Here is a 22,640-nt window from a genome sequence, read left to right on the forward strand (position 1 = left end):
ACAAGTCTATAAGGTAGGTGCTACTTTATTCCCCCTGCCCTTCTTTCTTCTACATATGAAAAAAATGAAGAATTTATTATCAATTTTTTTAAATCATGCAGTCTATATATAATTTGTTCCTTCACTCATTCAGCAAATATTCCTTGGAGGGTCAATGATGTGCCAAATACTGGGGATCTAACAGTACATGAGACAGCTACAGCCCCTGATCTCATAAATCTTATGGTAAAGTATGAAAGATAAATCAGGAGGGCAAAAAATTGTTCCAAACATCTATAAAGAAACACACAAGAAGAGAAAAAAAAAAAGAAACATACAAGGAGCTACAATAGAAAACAAGGCGACAGGAATGCTTTCTTCACATAGGGTGGTTTGGGAAGTACTCTTCTCAGAAGAGATTATAGGCAAGTTAAGACATAAGAATGAGAAGATGCTGGACATGAAAAAGTGGGAGAAAGTTTCTGGGTTAAGACCACAAAGTGAACACAACATCCAACTCATAACACCTGGAATGCCACCAAACTACAGTAAAAGGATTTTTTTAAAGATTTATTTATTTATAAGAGAGAGAGAGCAAGCAGGGGGTGGGGGGCAGAGGCAGAGGGAGAGAGAGAGAATCCTGAGGCAGACTCGGCACTGAGCACAGAGCCTGACACGGGGCTTAATCTCACCACCCTGAGATCATGCATAACCTGAGCTGAAACCAAGAGTCAGACGCTTAACCAACTGCACCATCCAAGTGCCCCTAAAAGGATTTTTTAAAGACAAGAAGAAAGGGACAATAGGCAACAAGACACACAGCAACATAATTCTGGAAGCTTGAAAGCCAATAGACAAATAACAATTGACTTAGCAGAATCCCAGGCCAGCAGCAGGCAAAGCTGAGAACCAATGATGTGCATCTCAGAATTCCCAAAAGGCACAGAACTGGCAGTACCAGATGGCTCAGGTGCTAGAGGTGTGGGGTAGGAGTGGGAGCTATAACAAGAGGGATTGGCTGAAAGCTATTTAAGAAGCACTTGGGTCCCTACATTTTCTCCCCTACCTCATCTCTGAGAGAGTACCTCTCCCCAGCTCAGCGGATCTGAAGTGTATTGTCTAAAGAGAATTTACACCAGAGGGCCTCTGGAATGGAAGAAACTAAACCTGGCTGAAGACCGAGTAACTGACCTATACTAAGGAAGTATGGTGGCTATATGAAGTGTGAATACAGAACACGGAACCAAACCAACCCCTGCCCCCCAACACCTAGCAGTCAGACCCTCACCTCTTTTTTTTCTCCTCCCTTCTGTGAATCTGACCAATCAAAGAGGAAAGACCTAAAGATAGACTGTGATATGAGGGGCTCCCCAATAAATGGCTCACTGACATGCACAGGTTAGCTTCGTAGCCCCAACTCTTAACAATGAGCAAATAGCAAAGAATGCCCAAGCATCTAACATGGAAGACAGGCCAGAAGGAACAGAAAAATCAACTTGGAGAAAAAGAGTCTATGTAGAAGAAGAAAAGCTTTAAGACTATTTTTTAAAGATTTATTTATTTATTTATTTATTTGAGAAAGAAAGAGAGCACAAGCAGGGATGGGGAACAGAGGGAGAGGGACAAGCAGACTCCCTGCTGAGCGTAGAGGCAGATGTGGGGCTCGATCCCAGGACCCTGGAATCATGACCTGAGCCAAAGGAAGATGCTTAACCCACTGAAGCCACCCAGGTGGCTCAAAGAAGAAAAACTTAAATAAAAAAAAAACTGTTATTACTATCGAAAGATGAGAGACTATACCCATGAATGAATGTTGAGGTGTTATAAAAAAAAAAATACACAGAACAGAACAAAACAGAGTTCTTATAAATTAAAAAACACAATCTAGGAAATTAATAATAATAACAGAGGGCTAAAAGATAGAGTTGAGAACATTTTCCCAAAGTGCAGCAGAAACTGACAAATTAAGAGAAAAATGATCAATCCAGGAGATCCAACATCAGAATAAAGGAGTTCCAGAAAAAGGCAACAGCAAAGCTGGATGGGTTTAAAAATCATTAACAAGGGGCGCCTGGGTGGCTCAGTTGGTTAAGCGACTGCCTTCGGCTCAGATCATGATCCTGGAGTACCAGGATCGAGTTCCGCATCGGGCTCCCTGCTCAGCGGGGAGTCTGCTTCTCCCTCTGACCCTCCCTCCTCTCATGTGCTCTATCTCATTCTCTCTCTCAAATAAATAAATAAAATCTTTAAAAAAAAATCATTAGCAAAATTAGTTAAGACAATTTTAGAAAACGGCAGATTAAAAAGACCCATCACAATAAATAAAAACAGACTCATAACAAGGCATATCATAGTGAAATGTCAGAAACTGGTGACAGAGGAAATATCCTACAGACTTTTAAAGATTTTTTTTTAATTTATATCAGAAATCAGAAGGGCTTTGGATTTCTCAAAAACAATACTGGAAGCAAGACAAATAATGAAGCAGTGCCTTTAAAACTCTGAAAAAATATTCGCAAAGTAGAATTCTATACTCAGGAAAACTATAAATCAACAATAAAGCATATTTAGACATTCATGGTTTCAAAAAATGTATTTCCCATGCATCTTTTCTCCTGGGAAAGACCCGGTTGTGCATGAGCACAGAGGGCCGTCAGTCAGTATGAAAGCACTATATGTCGTTCAAGAGACCGACTGCTGAAAGATGTCATCACCAAGAGCCCCACAGCCAATATACTGGTTTTTTGACCCAAAGCAGAATGCCTGAGGGACTGTAGCCCAGATTCTCTTTGTTCTTGAGTCAATAAAGTTCCTATTCTCTTCCACAGTCTCCTGAAACAGCTAAGGACACTCATTTTGCTCCCAAAGACATGTTCTTCCTCAACCTACTTCTAAGAGCTAGAGAGAGATCATGTTGATCTTAAGTAAAAAATACAGAGTAACCCACTCCCTCATCGTATTTTTGCCAAAAGTCCAGTACTTGGCACACACTGCCATATCCACCAAAAGCTCCAACTGTGGTGAGCCCTGCTTTCCTTGGACTCTCTCCTGACCTTGCTCAGTGATGTCCCCAGGAGGGGCTTTCAAGGATAACAAATTTACACTGTGTCCCAGACACTCTGTTTGGTTTATCTTCATGATATGAGAGAGGGCGCAGAGTTCTGCATATGATTTCAAATGAATAATACCTACCCATGTACCTACCATCCAGATTAAAAGGCAGTACATTCCCTGTATCTTACCTGATCCAGCTCTAATTTCATCCCCCTCACTCATCATAGAGGTCAATACTTTTCTAACTCTTCTGTTAGTCAGTCTCTTGGCTTTCGTTATAATTTTATCCCCTGAACATGTGTATAGTGTATATAAACACTATATTATTTAATTTCAAAAAATTGAAGAGCAAACACAAACCCAGTGGTAAAAGGAAAGCACAATATTGCCACTGATTTGGACATTCCCATATTTACAGGTTTTGGTCGTCTCTTAATGGCAACAAGAAAAAAGAAAGAGTAAAGGGGCTCTTGAAACTTCATTTTGACACAGGCATAGAGAGTGGATGAACAGTCACAGCCTGGTTCTTAAAAGCAGCAATCATTTATTCAAGGAATGGATTTTAAATACCAGAAAATAGGATTTTAAAAAAAAAAGTCAGTTGGGGCACCTGGGTGGCTCAGTTGGTTAAGTGTCCAGCTCTTGATTTCAGCTCCCAGTTGTGGGATCAAGCCCCACATCAGGCTCCGTGCTGGGTGTGTCATCTGCTTGAGATTCTCTCTTTCCCTTGGCCTCTGCCCCTCCCCCCACTTGTGTGCATGCTCTCTCTCTCTCTCTCTCAAAATAAATAAATAAAATCTTTTTAAAAAATCAGGTTAAGTATGCTAAAAGAGGAGGATTCTGGGAAAAGTGCAATGACAGTCCACTGTTTTTGAATCAACCTAAGTCTCTCCATTAAAAACAGGCAGATCAATGAGGATGACAAACCCACAGACTGGCTGACAATATCTACAACAAAATTAGGTGGCAAGGTGGCCGCATGAACCAATTCTGACAGCTACATGCCCATATGGTATCAGCATCCATGCTGGAAGACCCCAAAGGAACCTCTGATGGTCCTCTGGACAAGAGAATTCCCAAATTGTCCACAGATACTCACTAGAAACTGTGGTGGCCCAATCTGAAAACCGAAGTCAAGACAAGGAGGGTGTTCTTCAGGTAATAAGATCTGATGGTGATGATGGAGCAGAGTCTCAGCTCTAAAAACTAACAAGCTAAGGCTACCCTCAAGATAAAGCCCTGTGCTCAGAAGAAACTGCTGGGAATAGAATTCCAACTGAAATTCCAACTGTAAGGATATAAGATGCAGAAATGCAAAAGAAAAAATAGTCCAAATAAAAGTGGGGATGGGAACCAAGCAAAACAGTTTTCAGAAAGTACATGAGGATATTTTGTTATCACTTTGCAAAAGCAAAACAAAAGAAAAGAAGAGGAGCCCTAAATTTATCCTGACCCCTCCTCTCCCTCCTAAAATTATAGGAAAACTCACTTTGCTTAAAAAATGAGCAACAAAAAATTCCATATGAATTTATCATAGGAAAAGAGAATAAGGACCAGAGACATATGCACGAAGAGATGAAAACTGTAACCTAATATTTCAAAATAAGCTAAAGGAAATTGAACTGTGTTATTGAACACACTGAAATTAGGTGATTAGAGAAAAGAAAGATTTTGAAAAAGGTGAAAGATCTCTGGAGAGAACTAAAAATAAAAGATTTTTTTATGTGTGTTTTTTTTAAGATTTAGTTATTTATATTTAAGAGAGAGAGCGCGCGCACTATCTGGGGTAGGGGCAAAGGGAAAGAGAGGGAGAGAAGCAGACTCCCTGCTGAGCATGGAGTCCCACGAGGGGCTCAATCTCTGAACCCTGAGATCATGACCTGAGCCGAAATCAAGAGTTGGATGCTTAACCAACTGAGCCACCCAGGCACCCTCAAAAAGAGTTTTAAAATGAAGACTAAACCAGTAGAAACATAGGAATAAATAAGCACAATGGATAATGCATAAAAAATAAAACACGGAAAGGAGAGATTCTTAAAAATTAAAAAGAAATGAAGCAGCTTTGGGTTATGAGAAAATAAACCTCTATCAACAATCCGTCTTCCTCTCACAGAAAACAACTACAAAGCTTAGACATAATGAAAAAAAAAAAAGAAAACTGCCTGAAAGTACAGGAGAATGGACAGACTCAGACAGTCTGCTAGGGATTACCAGCTGCCAAGAAGAGAAGACAGGCAGCTAAACCAGTAAGTTCCCATTGCCATGGCTTTTAGCCTGGGGCTAAGTGCAGTCCATGCAGCATGCACAGTGGTGAAAGCAGACACAGAAAACCCACGATCTTTCTGACCTGGGGAACCAGAGAAGAAAAGAAATGCTGGTAAACCATGCATCGTGGTAAAGCAAGAAGGGGAGCCGCACCAGACAAAGAGCTGGACGGGGGACCTGCAAACTCTGAATATTCACCTCCCTGACGGACACCTGAAACACACAAATACAAAGCAGACTCAAAGCAGCCTACTCAAAGGCAAAAGACCCGAACAGAGTAAGAAGTTAAGCATATGCAACAGAGTCTGCAGTCCAAGCCCAGCCAAGAAAACGACCCACTAAAATAAAGAAAACACCATTCATCAGTGGGAAATGACAGAATCCAAAGTACCCACAACTGAACATTTATAATGTCCAGGATACAATCCAAAATTATCCAATGTACAAAGAACCAAGAAAATGAAACACATTCTGAGAAGAAAATCAGTCTAGCTTCATCATGAAATGAAACAGATGTTGGAACTAACAGGCAAGGTATATGCAACTGCTTTATAACTATCCTAGAAACAGTAAAACAAAACGTGCTTTCAGTGCATGAAACTCTCATCAGAGAAATAAGAAGTCTCAGCAGAAAAATAAAAATAATAAAAAAAAGAACAAGATAAATCCTAGAAATGAAAAATACAATTTCTGAAATAAAAAAATTCACTGGCTAGACTTCACAGCCAAATGGACATGACAAAAGAGAGTACGTGAACTTGAAAATAGACCATCAGACAGTCCTCAAGGTTAAAGAACAGAGAAAAGAAAAGAAAAATAAAAGACTATGGGGAAAAATGAACAGAGCCTCAGAGACCTACTAGATAATATTACACAATAAAATTATGGATGTGTAATTGGAAGGAGAGGACAGAAAGAATGCAGCAGAAAAAATACATGAAGAAATAACAGCCAAAGATTTCCCTTGCCAATAGAAACCCATATGATATTCAAACTGTTGAAAGCCAAAGATAAACAATGTATCTTGAAAGCAGCAAGAGAAAAACAATATATTACATATATAATATAGACCTGTTGGAATTGATGGCTAAATTCCCCTCTGAAACATGAAGGCCAGATGAAATACTATCCTTAAAGTACTTAAAGAAAAAAAACTGTCAAATCAGAATTTTATATTCAGTAAAAATAATATTCAAGAATGAAGGCAAAATAAAGACATTTTCAGATGAAAGAAATCTAAGAAATTTGGTCACAAGCAAACTTGTACTACAGAAAAGGCTACAGGAAGTTTTGGGGCTGAAGAGAAATGATACCAAATAGAAGCCTGAATCTTCAGAAAACAATGAAGAGCATCGGACAAAGCAAATCTGTGGTAAATACAAAAAAGTGTATTTTCTTTTTCTTCTTAATTTCTTTATTAACCAAAGAACTTTAAAAGTAAAATCATAACATTGCCTTGTGGGGTATATAACATATGTAGATGTATTACATATAATAACTATAAAGTAATGATATGAGGCCCCTAAGGTTGCAAGATTTCTATATATTAAGTAATGTACGTAACTGTATGTTAACTGTGAAAAATTAAGGATGTACATTTAAACTTTTTTTTTAAGATTTTATCTTTAAGTAATCTCTACACACAACATGGGGCTTAAACTTACAACCTGGAGATCAAGAGTCATACGCTCCACCCACTGAGCTGGCCAGACACCCCCAGGATGTGCATTCTAATCGCTAGGACAATTTTACTTAAAAATGTGAAAGACACAGGGCGCCTGGGTGGCTCAGTCGTTAAGCGTCTGCCTTCGGCTCAGGTCATGACCCCAGGGTCCTGGGATCGAGTCCCACATCAGGCTCCCTGCTTGGTGGGAAGCTTGCTTTTCCCTCTCCCACTCCCCCTGCTTGTGTTCCCTCTCTCGCTGTGTCTCTCTCTGTCAAATAAATAAATAAAATCTTTAAAAAAAATTTTTAAAAATCTTTATAAAAAAAAACTGTGAAAGACAATACATAAGAAGCGAATGGAAAATTTTTAAAGACTGGGAAAGGAATGGGAAATATATGCCACACAAACAGTAAACAAAAGTAGGCTGGAGTAGCATTATTAAGATCAGATAAATAGATTTCAAAACAAAATAATTAACAAGAATAAAGGAAACACTTCATAATGATAAAATAGAAGATTCAACAAGAACACATAACAATCATAAATAAGTACAAACCCAATTAACAGAGCTTCAAAATACATGAAGCAAAAATTGACAGATTTAAAGGGAAAAAATAGATGATTTCATAATCATAGTTAAAAACTGCAATATGCTTTTATCAGCAACTGACAAAAAAGAGACAAACAGCAAGGGCAAAGATTTGAACACATCACTCAACAATTGCAGAATATTCATTCTTCTCAAGTACATATGGACTATTTACAGTATAGACCACATTTTGGACCATAAAACAAGTCTCAATTAATGCCAAAAGATGGAAATCATATAGATTATGTTCTGTGACAAAAATGGAATTAAGTTAGAACTCAAAAACAATAAATAAGATAACCAGGAAAAAGCCCAAATATTTGGAAATTAACACAATACTAAAGAAACTTGGGGGGTCAAAGAAAAATTACAATATAAATTAGAGAATATTTTGAACCAGCAATTATGAAAATACAACCTCTCATAATTTGTGGAATGCAGCTAAAGTAAGGTATACAAGGAAATCTGTGGCTTTACATGCCTATGTAGGAACAGCAGAAAGGTCTCAAATCAATAAGCTTTCACTCTAAGAAACTAGAAAAAGAGCAAATTAAATCCAAAGTGAACCAAAGGAAAGAAACTGTATAGATAAGTGCAGAAATCAATAAAATAGAAAATAGAAAAACATTAGAGAAAATAAAGCTGAATGATGGTTCTTTGAAAAGATCAATAAAACTGATAAACCTCTAATCACACAAGTCAAGAAAAAAAAACAGAGATATAAATTGCCAATATCAGAAATGAAAGACAGATATAAAAAAGGATAAAGGCATAAAAGGGATTGTTACAAATAACTTTATGCCAATAAACCGACCACTGGACAAATCTGACAAATGGACAAAATAGACATATTCCTTGAGAGACACAAAGAACAAAACTATAAAGAAGAAATTAAAACAACAATTACAAAAAACTTGAACATCTGCAAATCAATTAAATTGAATTTAAAATTGAAACTTTCCCACAAAAAGAGGAAAGAAAAACACCTTTCAGGCCCAGTGGCTTCAGTCGTGGGTTTTGTGAAAAATTTAAGGAAAAATGAATATCAATTCTATACAAACTCTTTCAGAAAATACGGAAAAGGGGAACACTTCCCAACTCATTTTATGAGGACAATTTTAATCTGATTTCAAAACCAGATGAAAATACTACAAGAAAACTATAGACCAGTATCTATAATGAACATAGATAAAAAAACCCTTAACAAAATATTAGCAAATGGAATACAACAACATTTTTTAAAGATATACATAATGACCAGATGTGATTTATTTCAGGAATGCAAGGTTGGTTTAATATTGTGAAAGGCTCAAAGCTTTCTACCTAAGACCAATAACAAAGCAAAGATGTCTACTCACATAACTTTCATTTACATTGTTCTGGAGGTCCTAACCAGTGCAATAAGGCAATAAGAAGAAATAAAAAGCATAATGGTGTGTGTTGAAAATCTTAAGTAACCCTCCCAAAAAAGTTACTAGCCTTATAAGTAATGAGCATTGCAGCAGTGCAGAATATAAGATCAACATGGAAAAATTAGCTGTGTTTCTCTGTACTAACACCAAATAATTAGAAAATGAAACAACTCCACAAAAATACTGAGGAATAAATTTAATGAATAATGTGACAATTGCCAAGACATTACAAAGGGAAATTAAACAACACCTAAATAAGTGCACATACATATCATTCCAAGGATCAGAAAACCCAGTGTTGCTAAAATAGTAATCCTCCTCAAACTGATCTACAGGCCAAAATCCAAATAAGTTTCTTAAGAAAAAAATGACATGTTGGTTTTTAGAGTTATATAGAAAGAAAAGGACCTAAAATAACTAAAATACTTTGCAAAAATAAGAATAAAGTTAGAAGACTTATACTACTTGACTTCAAGCCTTGCTATAAACTTACAGTAATAAAGAGAGTATGCCACGGACATAAGGATAGACATATAAATGAATAAACAGAATGAAGTCTAGAAATAGAGCCAATCATATATGATTGGTTGATTTTCAACAAAGGTACCAACATAAGTCAATGGAGACAAGATAGTTTTTTACAACAAAGGTGCTAGAACTGGATATTGTATATGGAAATAATGAACCTCAAACCTTACCACTTTCCAAACATAAGGATTGACTCAAAATGTTCACAGACCTAAATGTTAGAAATTAAACTATTATATTTCTAGGAGAAAACCTTTGTGTCATTAGATGAGGCCAACATTTCTTAAACATGATACCAAAAGCACAAATGGTAAAAGAAAAAAAAACCTGATAAAATGGACTTCATGATTTGAAGGTTTCTCTTCTCAAAAGCCATAGTTAAGAACACACAAAGGTAAGGCATAAACTGGAAGCAAAATTTTTCAAGACAAAGAGCTTGTATATAGAATATATAAACAACTCCTACAACTCAATAAAAAGACCAAAAATCTAATAAAAGGTGACAAAAGGCTGAAAGAGAAGAGATACAAATGGCCAAAAGCCCAAAAAAAGATATTCAATATCACTAGTCCTCAGATAAATGCTAATTAAGACCACAGTAAGATACCACTACATTCACCGACTAAAACAACTGAAGTTAATACCAAATCAATACCAAGTGTTGGTGAGGATGTGGGACAACTGGAACTCCCGCCTACGTTACTGGTGGGAAACAAAATGTTACAGCCACTTTGAAAAACAATATGGCAATATCTTATAACATTAAATATTCATTTACCATACTGTCAAGAATTTCTATTCCTATATATTCACTCTAGAGAAATAAAAAAATATGCCCCCATGAATATAAGTATGCAAGTACTTTTAGCAGCATAATTTGTAATGGCCAAAACCTGAAAATAACCCAAATATTATATGCATACCATGGACTACCACAGAGCAATAAAAAGGAGCAAAATATTAACATATACAGGAATTAACCTCAAAAACATTATGCTAAATAAAAGAAGTCAAACAGAAGACTATGTCCTGAATTATTCCATTTATATACATTCTAGAAAACCCAGCACTACAGCAAGAGAAAGCAGATCAGTGTCTGCCTGGGACCAGGCATAGAGGAAGGGGATCAAAAGCAAAGGTACAGATAAATTGGTGCAGCCACTGTGGAGAACAGTACCAGAAATTCCTCAAAAATCAAAAATAGAAATATCATATGATCCAGTAATTCCACTACTGAGTATTTACCCAAAGAAAACAAAAACACTAATTCGAAAAGATATATTCACCCCTGTATTTTTGCAGCATTATTTACAATAGCCAATATATGGAAGCAGCCCAAGTGTCCATCAACAGAAGAAAGGATAAAGAAGATATGGTATATATATGTAACGGAATATTACTCAGCCATATAAAAGGATGAGGTCCTGTCATCTGTGACATCATGGATGGACCTAGAGGGTATTATGGTAAATGAAATAAGTCAGACTGAGAAAGAAAAATACCATATGATTTCACTAATATATGGAATTTTTAAATCAAAACAAACGAATAAACAAAGAAAAAGCACAAATAGACCATTGATACAGAGAACAAACTGTTGGTTGTCAGAAGGGAGGGGAATGGGGGAGATGAGCAAAATGAGTGAAGGGAAGTAGGAGATATAGGCTTCCATTTATGGTATGAATAAGTCAGGGGAATAAAAGGTACAGCATGGGGAATATAGTCATTGGTACTGTAATAGCATTATATGGTGACAGATGGTAGTGAAACTTGTGGTGAGCACAGCATAACATATAAACTTGTGAAATCACTATGTTGTATACCTAAAACTAATGTAACATTGTGTGTCAACTAAAATTCAATTAAAAAAAAAAAGAGCAAAGGTACACAAGGAATCTTTTTAAGATAAGGGGACTGTTCTTTATCCTGGTTAGGGTGGTGGTTACACTACTGTATATACTTAGCAAAGTTCATTAAACTATGCCTTGAAAATGGGTGAATATTTTTATATATAATTATTTCCATGAAAAACAAAAAGAACAAAATAACATGTATTCCAATATGTAGGTACTTGGGCATGTTTACACTAGAAGACTATAATGACATAGTCAGATGCCTGTACTTACTTACAATGAATAAGTTTGAATTTATGAGAAATAAGATAATATTCAACTGAATAGTTTCAATTTTTTATTTATATTTGACATTTCAAAATAAGGGTTAAATAAATATATTTCTATATACATGCAGAATCACCATGAATGGGCTGGTTCACTTATAGAGTAATGAAAGTGTACTGTATGGGTGACTCTTAAAAAACTCAAAAGAAATGAAGAAAGAGATTTTAAAAATATTCAACAGAAAGTGATCCATATAGAAGATAAGCAAAAAAAAAAAAATACGATAGGGACCACAAAGAATGTCAAACAATAGAACAAAATAAATACTAAAACTATACCAGAACACTTTCCTAAAATTCAAAAAAAATCTTGAAATTACATATTGAAAAGATACACCACAATCATTTCAGCATGGCCAACACTGAATCATATTAAAGTTACACCTACTTTAAAGGAAAATAAAAAAACCTTGGGCAACCAGCCAAAAAGGCTAAGGCACTCATAAGGGAAAGAAAAAAGACTGTCACCAGACTTTTCAACAATTCTTAATGCCCACCTCCCCCGCAAAAAAACAGTGTAACAAATTTAAAATACTCAAGGTAGGGAAATATGAGTCAAGGATTTTATATCTAACCAAACTGATCTCTAAGTACAAAGCTGCAAACAAACTACTATAAACTTGCCAAACTTTGGGGTACATTGATTCTGTGAGCCCTTCATAAAGAATCTATTAGAAAAGGACATTCAGACAATTAAAAAGACTGAGAGTAACATAATAATCAGTGGTGGTCAGTAGATATAAATATACCTGTAGAACAAAGCTAAACTATGGTTATAAAGGAGAGAATACAGTAGATATAGTATAATTATCAACAGTTGGGGTGGGGATAAGGAATGCAAATGGATATGATTGTCTAATAGACATTAATTGGAAATAAAAGAATATTACTTTAGATCAGATCGTGGGGTAGAAGGAGTAAGGGAGAAGAAGAGGTTACCAGATAACTTCAGTGTTGTTTAATGTAGGTAACCAATAAGTACCCCCCACCAAAAAATGGACTAATGGTATATAAAGGTATTAGTAAAAAGTTAACCAATGAAACAAACAAGCAGATAAAACCCACTGCATGATGAAAAAGCATAGATACAAAAGACATAAAAATAAAACAATATGATAGAACTGAGGCCAAGCATATTAATAACATCAATAGATGTAAATGGGCTTAACTCACCTACTGAAAGAAAAGGATTTTCAGATTGGCTAATAAAGCAAAATCCAACACTATGCAGAACACAAGAGACACACCTAAAACAAAGAGATTCAAAAGAGTTAAAAATAAAAGGATGGAGAAAGATATATCAGGCAAACACAAATAAAAAGGAAACAGGGTTCATAATCTTGGTATCTGACAGGGTGGAATTGAGACCCAAGAGCATTAAAATATATAAAGAAGGACACTTTATAATGCTTAAGCCTATAATTCACAATGAAGATATTACAGTTACTGATATTTATGTACCCAATAACACAGCAATAGCCTTCATTAACCAGCAACCTACAGGAGACGCAAGGAGAAATAGACAAAAACACATTAATAATAGACTTTAACATACCTCTCACAATCCAAGATCAGGCAGACTAAAAATTAATAAAGGTACAGAAGACCTAAACAACATAAATAAGGTAGATCTTATAGATCCATATCTAACTCTGAATCCCAGAAATAGAGATTACAACTTCTTTTCAAGTACACATAGAACACTCACAAAAACTGATGAAATCTTAGGCCACAGAGAAAACCTCAGTATGTTCCAAAGAATAGAAATAATGCAAATGTCATCCTCAGATTATAATGCAATAAAAACAGAAATCAATAACAAAATTAAAAAGAAAAAAAATTTCCTTCCACTTTTAAACAACTCTTCGATCAAAGGCAAAATACAAAATTAAACTGCAGAATTTCTTGACAATAATAACAAATGCCTAACATTATCAGAATCCGTAAGCTACAGCTAAAGGAAGCGTCAAAGAAAAATAGATTGCATAACATGCCTATATCAAAAATATTAAAATAAATAAACACCCAACTCAAAAAGCTGTCTAGGGAACACCAAAATAAAACAAAGAAATCAAGAAAAAGGAGAATTAATCATAAGTGGCAGAAATTAATTTAGAAACCAAAAAAAACCAGAATCAATACATAAATCCAAAAACTAGTTACTTAGAAAAAAAATCAACAATGGACAAACTGCTAACTCACCCAATCAAGAAAAAAGGAGGTGGGGGTGGGCGGGGGGTGAGAAAACATAAATACACAGCATTAAAAGCACAATATTAGCAATGACAAGAAAGTCAAAATAGAGAAAATGTTTAAGGTTCTAAAAGACTCTTGCATAATTCTATGTAAATAATTTGAAAACTTAAATCAAATGAATAATGTTTTAGAGAAATATAACTTACCAAAATTGATCCCAGTAGAAACAGACATTCTAAACAGAACAAGGGTCACAGAAGAAATATAGAAAGAAGTTAAAGAGTTCCACTACAAAAGAGTACCATGCCAGACAGTTTCACAGGGGAACTTGAGCAAACTTAAAGATCAAACAACCACAGTGTTACTTTAATCACTCCAGAGCATAAAAAAGAAGGAAAACTTCCAAACTCATTTTCCATAGTGAATATAACATTGTTCTTGGGTCCTGACTAGAACTACACTCAACCCCTGCCCCCTACATAGATGGATGGATGGATGGATGGATGGATGGATAGATAGATAGATAGATAGATAGATAGATAGATAGATAGATGATAGATAATTAAAAAAAAAACTGTGGACCAATCTAACTCATGAATATCAATGCAAAAATTATTAAATATGACAAAATCCAACTCAGCATATTAATAAAATTAAGAGAAATCATATGGTTTCCATAGATATAGAAAATTCAGCACCAGTCAGATTTTTTTTTTTAAGATTTTATGTATTTATTTGACACAGAGAGAGAGAGAGCATGAAGCAGAGGGAGAGGGAGAAACAGACTCCCCACTGAGCAGGAAGCCCGATGTGGGGCTCGATCCTAGGACCCTGAGATAATGACCTGAGCCAAAGGTAGCCACTTAACTGACTGAGCCACCCAGGCACCCCCACCAGTTGGATTTTTTTAAAGACTCAATAACACAGAAATTGATGGATACTCCCTTAATATATTACCTCAGCCCCAAATAATACCTTACTTAATAGATTAAGTACTAGAGGCTCTCCTACTAAAATGAAAAACAAAGCAAGAATACTCACTTTGCCATATTTAACATGGTGTTGGAGATATTCACCAATGCAATTAGAAAAGAGAAAGCAATCTGAGATGGAAGAATTGGATAAAAAGAAAGGATAAAATTATTTCTTATTTGCAGATTATATAATTATATATCTTGAAAACCCCAAAAATAAATGGTAAACCACTACAGAAAGAAAGTAATTTAGTAAAGTAAGGTTATAAAATTGGCATACAAAAGTCAGTAGCTTTCATGTAAAAAAATAAAAAGATGGAAGATAGACCCCAATTATGATAGAAAAAAAAAAAGATAAAATACTAAACATAAGCTTAACAAAAAATTCTAAAAGTACCCCTGAAAAGGCATGAAAAGACTTGAACAAATGGAAATATACCATGTTCTTAGCTAGTAAGATTCAATATCCTAAAGATTTTAGTTCTCCCTAAGTAAGTTATTTTTTAATTTTTTAATTTTTTAATTTTTTTTATGGAGATATATAACTTGAATATAAAACTAATTTGGAAGAATGAAAAGAATAACCAGAAAAACCTGGAAAATAAGAACAACGTTGAGTGGGGGAGGGGGATTTTAACAAGATTCTCTACAAAAATTTTAGCCTTCAGTAAGGAAAAAAAAAAAAAGCTAATGGTCACAAGGAGCAAGTATTGGCTTTCTATGAATAAGTCATAACAAATTCACTTCAATTTCCTATTGTCTTTAGGGACCTAGACAGCATATCAAAGGAAAGCTGATAATAGAGTATCTACATCTCAGTACTTAAACGTGAGCTCCTCCAGAGCCTACTACAGAGCCTGACACATTGTAAACACCCAATAAATATTTGCTGAATAAGTGAATGGACAAGTTGATGAAATACAGATTGCTTGGTACCACAAAAGAAGAGAAAAACAAGACAGAAATATAACATATGAATTGAAAAAAGCTAAAAATTCTAAATAGAATGGTTGAGTTTTCCACTATAGAAAGCAAGCTTATTGATAAGGATACATTTGGCTTAATGTACTTCTTGGTGCAATAAACATTTCATTTCTAAGCCAATATATGTGCCCATTTACACACAGCTATCCATATCTTTTCAGAATATAAGCAGTAAATGTGAGTTTGTAACACAATACTACAAAATGAAAATCCCAACTTAAAGCCTACTTATTGGTTGAGTAATCAATACATAAAACCTGAACAGATGTAATATCAAAGGCTCCACATCAAATTACAGCATAAAGAGTCCCTCACTTCAAATGTATTGTTACTTTTTCATAAGAAAAATAGTTGGCTGTGTGCCAAGATTATCTACAAATTAGGAATCATAATTATTATTCTGAATATAGTAACAGAAAATTTTAGCTGAGAAACAAAACACAATGTTCAGAAAAAGGGTAACTTGTTATATAAATACTATAAAATTTGACTTAGCAAATGTTTTATATACTTTTAAAGTATATTTTTATTTACTCAATTTTTATTTACTCATAAATCCATTTGGAAAGCATGCATTCTATACAGTTTATGTTCATATTGTATTAATGCAGAATTTCACATTAACAAAAATGTGAAATCTTCAAATTAATGATATCCAAAAACTGGATATGTAATCCTTCTTTATAAAAGACATTTAATTCACCCTCAATCATTTTTACTTTCAAGAAACAGTTTTTTTGCATATACACTGTGCACTAGACGATGGTGTTTGCACACTGGAGACACAGAGATGAACATAATACAGTCTAAACACAAAGTAAATGAGGACACCGGACAAGATAACAAATTATTCAATACAGTGTGAGCACATGAGTGGAGCACACAAGGGAAGACTGGCAATCAGGCAGGGCTTCCAAGCTAAATATTGAATAAAAGAAAGGTAAAGAAGAGGGCATGGAGGAAAAGAAAGTATTTCAGGCAAAAAACACATTGTACATCGGAGGAACTAAGAAAAAAAAAATCCAATGTAACTAGATCAAGGAGTTGGGCAGCAATTTAGTTGCATGGGCTAGAATCAACAAGGGTTAGTGATTTGTTGAATAGTAATAACAGTAGGAGAAGTTTAAGAAGACTCCCAATTTTTTGACTTGGGTGAATGGGTAGGTGGTGGTGCTATTCATTAAAATGAGTAATATATAAAGGAGTACAAGCTTGGGGCAGGAGACAATGAGTTTGGGTTTGAGATGCCTACAGGATACCTAGATAGAGATAGAGGCTTTGGTTCAAGAGACATGTTTAGACTAGAAAATTGTATTTGGGTGCCATCCACATAGAGGTGATAACTGATACCATGAAAGTGAATGAAATCAGGAATCTGTGCAATTTTAAAAAAGGGGGAGGTCAACTCATGAATGACTCCTGTTCATAAAGGGTAAGGAGAAGAAAGTAGCTGTATGGGGAAAAATCTGAGTAGGAACAGCCAGAAAAGAGAGAAGAAAAGGAGAGTTTAAATAAAAAATGTGGCAACTACTGTCAAATGATGCAGAGAAATCACATAAGAGCTAAAACCATGTGCTCTTTTTGCTACCACAAATATGGTTAATAGCCTACTCCAATTTTTGCATATATGAATAAAACTAGTTTTCCTATATAAGAAGTTAGCAATGTTGTTGTGCCAAGATTTCTAAATGACTGCAGGTTGCAGTGCTACTCAAAGTGCTTTTTTATTATGATATTAGTTATATAGTGATATTCTATATATAATAACATAATGTGCATAAACATTTTTTTTTAGAACTCCTTATCGATTTCTCTAAACATGGCCCTTAAAGATGCATGGAAAAGAACCAAGTTCAACTTCAAATCATAGTGCTAATGATTTCTACTCTTAAAAGTGTTTGTTCTTGGGGCGCCTGGGTGGCTCAGTCGTTAAGCGTCTGCCTTCAGCTCAGGTCATGGTCCCAGGGTCCTGCGAGCCCCACATTGGGCTCCCTGCTCGGCGGGAAGCCTGCTTCTCCCTCTGCCACTCCCCCTGCTTGTGTTCCCTCTCTCACTGTGTCTCTCTCTGTCAAATAAATAAATAAAATCTTAAAAAAAAAAAGTGTTTGTTCTTCATATAGTCAAAAGGATTTTTAGCTACTGAGATAAAGATGTTGAATAGGATAAATGCATTAAAAATAGCATATATTCACATTTCTATAGTTATTTTGAGCTAATTATACTCAACTTTGAGGTTAACTTCTAAATTTGACAAACATTTTGATGGATATATATAAGTGATTTGTGTTTATCAACTGCTACACTGTTATCATAATACAAAAGGTGATGGATAGGCTCGTCATGATTTAGAAATGTTCTGTTTGGGTGATTAGCCAATGCCTTGCTAGATATACCAAGTCAAGGAACTGCCACGCAGAAATTCCTTCGTACCTAAAATGGGTTAGGCTGATGGCTGTAGAGGAGACTCAGAGACAAGGAAAGGAGAATAAAAAATAGTCCAATGGCCCATGTCCCATTTAAGTAATATCATGGTTACTTTTTTTCTGCTACACTCTGGGGGGCTAGATCCAAATTTATAATTATCCTCATTTTAGCAGCAAGCACAAGATTTTATACTTGATAATGATGATAATAGCAGCTAACATTTATTAACTCCCCATTATGTGCCAGAATTCTGTGCAAAGCACTTTTCATGGATCGTCTCATTTAATCTTCACAGTTAGGACTATCCCCATTTTATAGATAATGCAGTCAAGGCTTAGAGAGGTTGAGTTAACTTGTCCAAGGTCACAGAAATTGCAAAAAGCAGAGCCAGCATTCATACCTAGGCAGCAGTCTGATTCTAGAACCCCAACTCTTAACTTCTGCTGTTATTAAAAGCAAGCTTCTTTTGAAAGAGCCCAACGAAAGTACTCTGGATTATTCAATTTTAACTCTTAGAAGACAGAGGAAGGGAGAGGAGGTGGACTCCTTAAAACCCCAAATAAAAGAATGACAAATTCTTATTCTTATCATTTCAGATTCTGTATCAGCTATAAAAACATTTTCACTACAGTGAACTTTGTAACATTTGGAGGAAAAAAGTTTTAGCTCTGTGCAATCGCCTAAGAAATTGCTAGGAAGCTGTCACCTTCTGTTATGATGTTCTGCACCTAACACAGGAAACAGATTGAATGTATAAAAACAGCTCCAAACTATATCTTAGCTAAAACTAGCCTCTCTTTCATCATTACTACTTATTGCATACAAGAAAATACCACTACATAAAAATAAAATCATTTTTCACATATCTGTGATACTTGACATTTCAAAGGTAAATCACGTAATCTGTTTGGGTTGAAATGCAAGTGCTTCCTCTTGCTGGTTCAACCAAACTATGTCCACTTCCTGCACCAGTGAAACCTTTACCTACATCAAGAGGCCTCAGGAAGAAGTATAACAGAAATAATATTTTGACATTATATTAAACCTAATTCTCCCCCCTTGGTCCTTAGGGAAGTGGTATTGTGCATACTCCTGAATGCAGAGGATAAATGAAATTTCTAGTTCTCTCCTATTCTGGTGGTCTTCACATCCAGTAGCAGAAAAATCTCGTGGCCTTCCCTTCTCTTTCTCCTTCCTCCTAATCATATTCCTACCAAGTCCAAAGATAAAATATCCCAGATCTGCTACTTCTCTTTATTAAAAACCATTCACCCTTCATGAACGTCAACCATGCATCTTTTCATGTCTTTGCTCTATTTTCAGTTATATAATGTGCACTAGAGTGACAATCCATTCATGTTAGTGCATGTAAGAGAGGAAAAAAAAGAAATTCTTAACTTCCCCTCACTCTTTAAATAAAGACACCTAAAAACACTCAAAGCATCCTTATCCTTCTCACAGCCTACTTCCATTTACCTCCTTTGTCCTCCACAACACTTAGGATTAAACAAAGACAGCTAGTATTACTATTCTTTATTTCATAGATGGACACTCTGAGGCACAAAAATATTAAGTTAATTGCCCAGTGTCACACAATTAATCAGAAAGGCATCCAAAACTCAAATCCACATGTTTTAGCTTCAAATCTGGTGTCCTTTCCATCATCTACAGAGGAAAAAAAAAATCTGTTTTACAAACAATTCTAAAATAGCTTCTTCACTACACACTACCTGCACTACATAACCAAGTCCACTTGTAGATTTTATTCATCCTGGCAATAACTGCCCAGGAAAGAGCAAGACAAACCATCCAGTGCACCTCAAAATATAACAAGGAAGAGAAAACACAGAATAAATACAGTAATACTCACTGGTTTTAACCTGAAGTTACATAATACATAACTATAAAATTAAATGACAGGTGGTGGTTTTTTTAACAACACACTATAATAAAACCTTCAAGGGTGTGATATCCTCAAGAGGGAAGTTCACACTGATTCCAACTATGTTACCATTATTCAGAATATAATGCATTCAATTTTTCTGAAAGCTCTGTAGAAGCAAAATCTATCTTTGAGGTTTAGATTTAACTTTTGAAAAAGGCCCAAAAAAATCACAAAAGAACTTTCTAACTATTTAGAAGAGATAGAGTATTAAGAGGGAAATAACTATCATTTATTGAATACTTGCTATGGGCTAGGCTCACTACTCAATCTTTTGTGTGTATTCCCTCCTTTATAATCACAACAACCCCATCTGCACTATTACCCCAGGTTTACAGATGAGGAAATAAAGTTTAGAGAAGTCGATTATCTTGCTCAAGGTCAAACAGTAAATGGCAGAACTAGGATTCAAACTCCGGTGTTCCAGATTCCAAAAATAACATTGTAAGGAGGCACAAGCACTGGATGGTAGGTGGGCACAATCTCTAATGAACCATCAATCTGGGAATTCTATGAGCCTTCAGTTCATTTCCTCTATCTGGTGAATAAGTGACACACACTGCTTATACATATCATATACAACATACTGCCCCAAATAATGAGACTACTGTTTTGGGTGTCTCACAAAATGGCTTTAAGAGCCATTCCAAAGAAGAATTACAAAGACTTTTAAGTAGTGACAGGACAGCATTATCAACATAACTATGTACGTCTTTGAAAGAAACAAGAGTCAATTAGATGAACAAGTTTTGGTATCTTTGTTAAAAATTCAAACTCACTGCTTAATAAAAACATCTTTTATTTACAAACATAAGTTTAAGTTCCTGAATCCCTCAAGAACACTCAGGAAAAGGTTTCACATTAATCAACCTACCAAGTACATACCAACGGCCTACAAATGCGCACTACAATAAGAGAGGTTATAGGAAGCATATTAGAAACTTCCTCTGTCCACAAAGAGTTAGCAGGTTGTTTCCAACCAAACACACAGTCAATCATTCCTAGGACAACTAAAATCCTCCTGCTACTTGTTATAGTTTGTGTGAGCTGCCCTACAAAGGAAACCTCTTTGGAAAAATAATTAGATCATTTTCCCAGAGCCCCTTTCACCTTCATGCAAAGCACCAACTCTTGCTTTAACCTAAGGTTGTGTTTAGTTTTTGCATTAGTGTAGGTATTCCGGAGTTGATTTTCCTCACACTGGTCCAGAATTCTGCCTGACTCCCGGCTCCCTCCCTCTTGCCCCTTTCTTGCCTCTCCAACCCGAAGTGGAAACTGCAGACTCAAACTCCCCTATGGCTCCAGCACCTAGAACTGGGCATGCTCAGAAGGCCAGGCAGCTTTGGTTGCACTGACAGTTCCCCGCCCCTGATTTGCTGCTGCCCCCCTTCCCCCACTCCAACAAGAGATACTGAAATGTTTATCTGAAAGATATGAGGCCTCTTTTTCCCGAGAATGACCCCATTTTAATTTCATTTCGCAGCGTCTTTCAGTCTTGCGAAACCCCACCACAATCTTCCGCATTATTTTTCAGCACCGGGGACAGCGCCGCGTTGCCATTAACGTCCACCCTCCCCCACCTTCTCTTCCGCCCCCCACCCGCCCCAACCTCAGCCCCCACCCCCGCACCAGCACGATGCCAAGGTCTCCCGGCAGCCGCAAACGCCGCAACTGCAATAGCTCCCAGCCGGAGGCCGGGCCGGAACGCCGGGCCGGCTGCTACTTACACTGCTCCGCTTTGGTGGACATGGTGCTGTCCAGATGGAAAGGCTTTGCCCCAAAATCTGTGTCGTGTGAGCTCCCTCGCTCCGCCAGCGATGTTGCGAGGAAAAGAGCGCATACCCCCCACCCCCCACCCCCTCGCTTTCCCCCTCCCTTAGGCCCGTGTCGCTACCATTCGGACAAAACGCACATCAAATTGCAGAATTCGGTCCCGGAAGGTTAGGAAATCGCCCCCGGAGAAATGGGTGGGATTTAATAGGCGGCCAAAGGCTTCCTGTCCGTCCCCTCCTGGAGCTGCCCGCGCTGATGTGGGCGGGGAGACCGAAAGGAGAGAGCAAGCTGCGGCTCCTGGTGAAATGGGAAAATGGGCTCGACCGGGGGAGGAGTATTTCCATTCATAAGGCGCTCGGAGGAGACGGGTGTTTCCCAGAGAAAAGCCTCTTAAAGTGCCGGAGTCCCCGACCATTTGGATCTCCCATTGGCGTTTTCTGGGCCTGTAAATCCTGCTCCGGGAGCAGCCCCCGGTGCCTCAACGGGGCGACCGGAGAGGGACACAGGTGCGTCCCATGCTTGGTCTCAACCTCCCGGAGGAAGGAGGGAGAGGCGGATCCGGGGCGGGCTGGAGACACCCGGGGCCGGAGGGCGGCGAGGACGCTCCTGAGGACCGCGAGGAAGGAAATGCAGAAGTAACCCTCAGCATGGCTTCCCGGCGTGCTGCGGTCCGTG

At 36.7% G+C, this 22,640-nt stretch overlaps 1 protein-coding gene across 1 annotated transcript in view; it reads right to left on the minus strand.

Annotated features, from left to right (window-relative positions):
• Positions 1 to 22,021, minus strand: part of UNC79 (unc-79 subunit of NALCN channel complex) — a 240,667-nt gene extending 218,646 nt beyond the window's left edge. The window contains exon 1 of the mRNA XM_081830011.1: positions 21,920 to 22,021. Within this exon, the coding sequence (XP_081686137.1) occupies positions 21,920 to 21,941 (22 nt within the window). The 5' untranslated portion in view covers positions 21,942 to 22,021. The remainder of the gene's footprint in view (positions 1 to 21,919) is intronic.
• Between the last annotated feature and the right edge of the window lie 619 nt (positions 22,022 to 22,640).

The sequence above is a fragment of the Leptonychotes weddellii genome, chromosome 9 (assembly GCF_054177405.1).
Source record: "Leptonychotes weddellii isolate Sample4059 chromosome 9, ASM5417740v2, whole genome shotgun sequence".
NCBI lineage: Eukaryota > Metazoa > Chordata > Mammalia > Carnivora > Phocidae > Leptonychotes > Leptonychotes weddellii.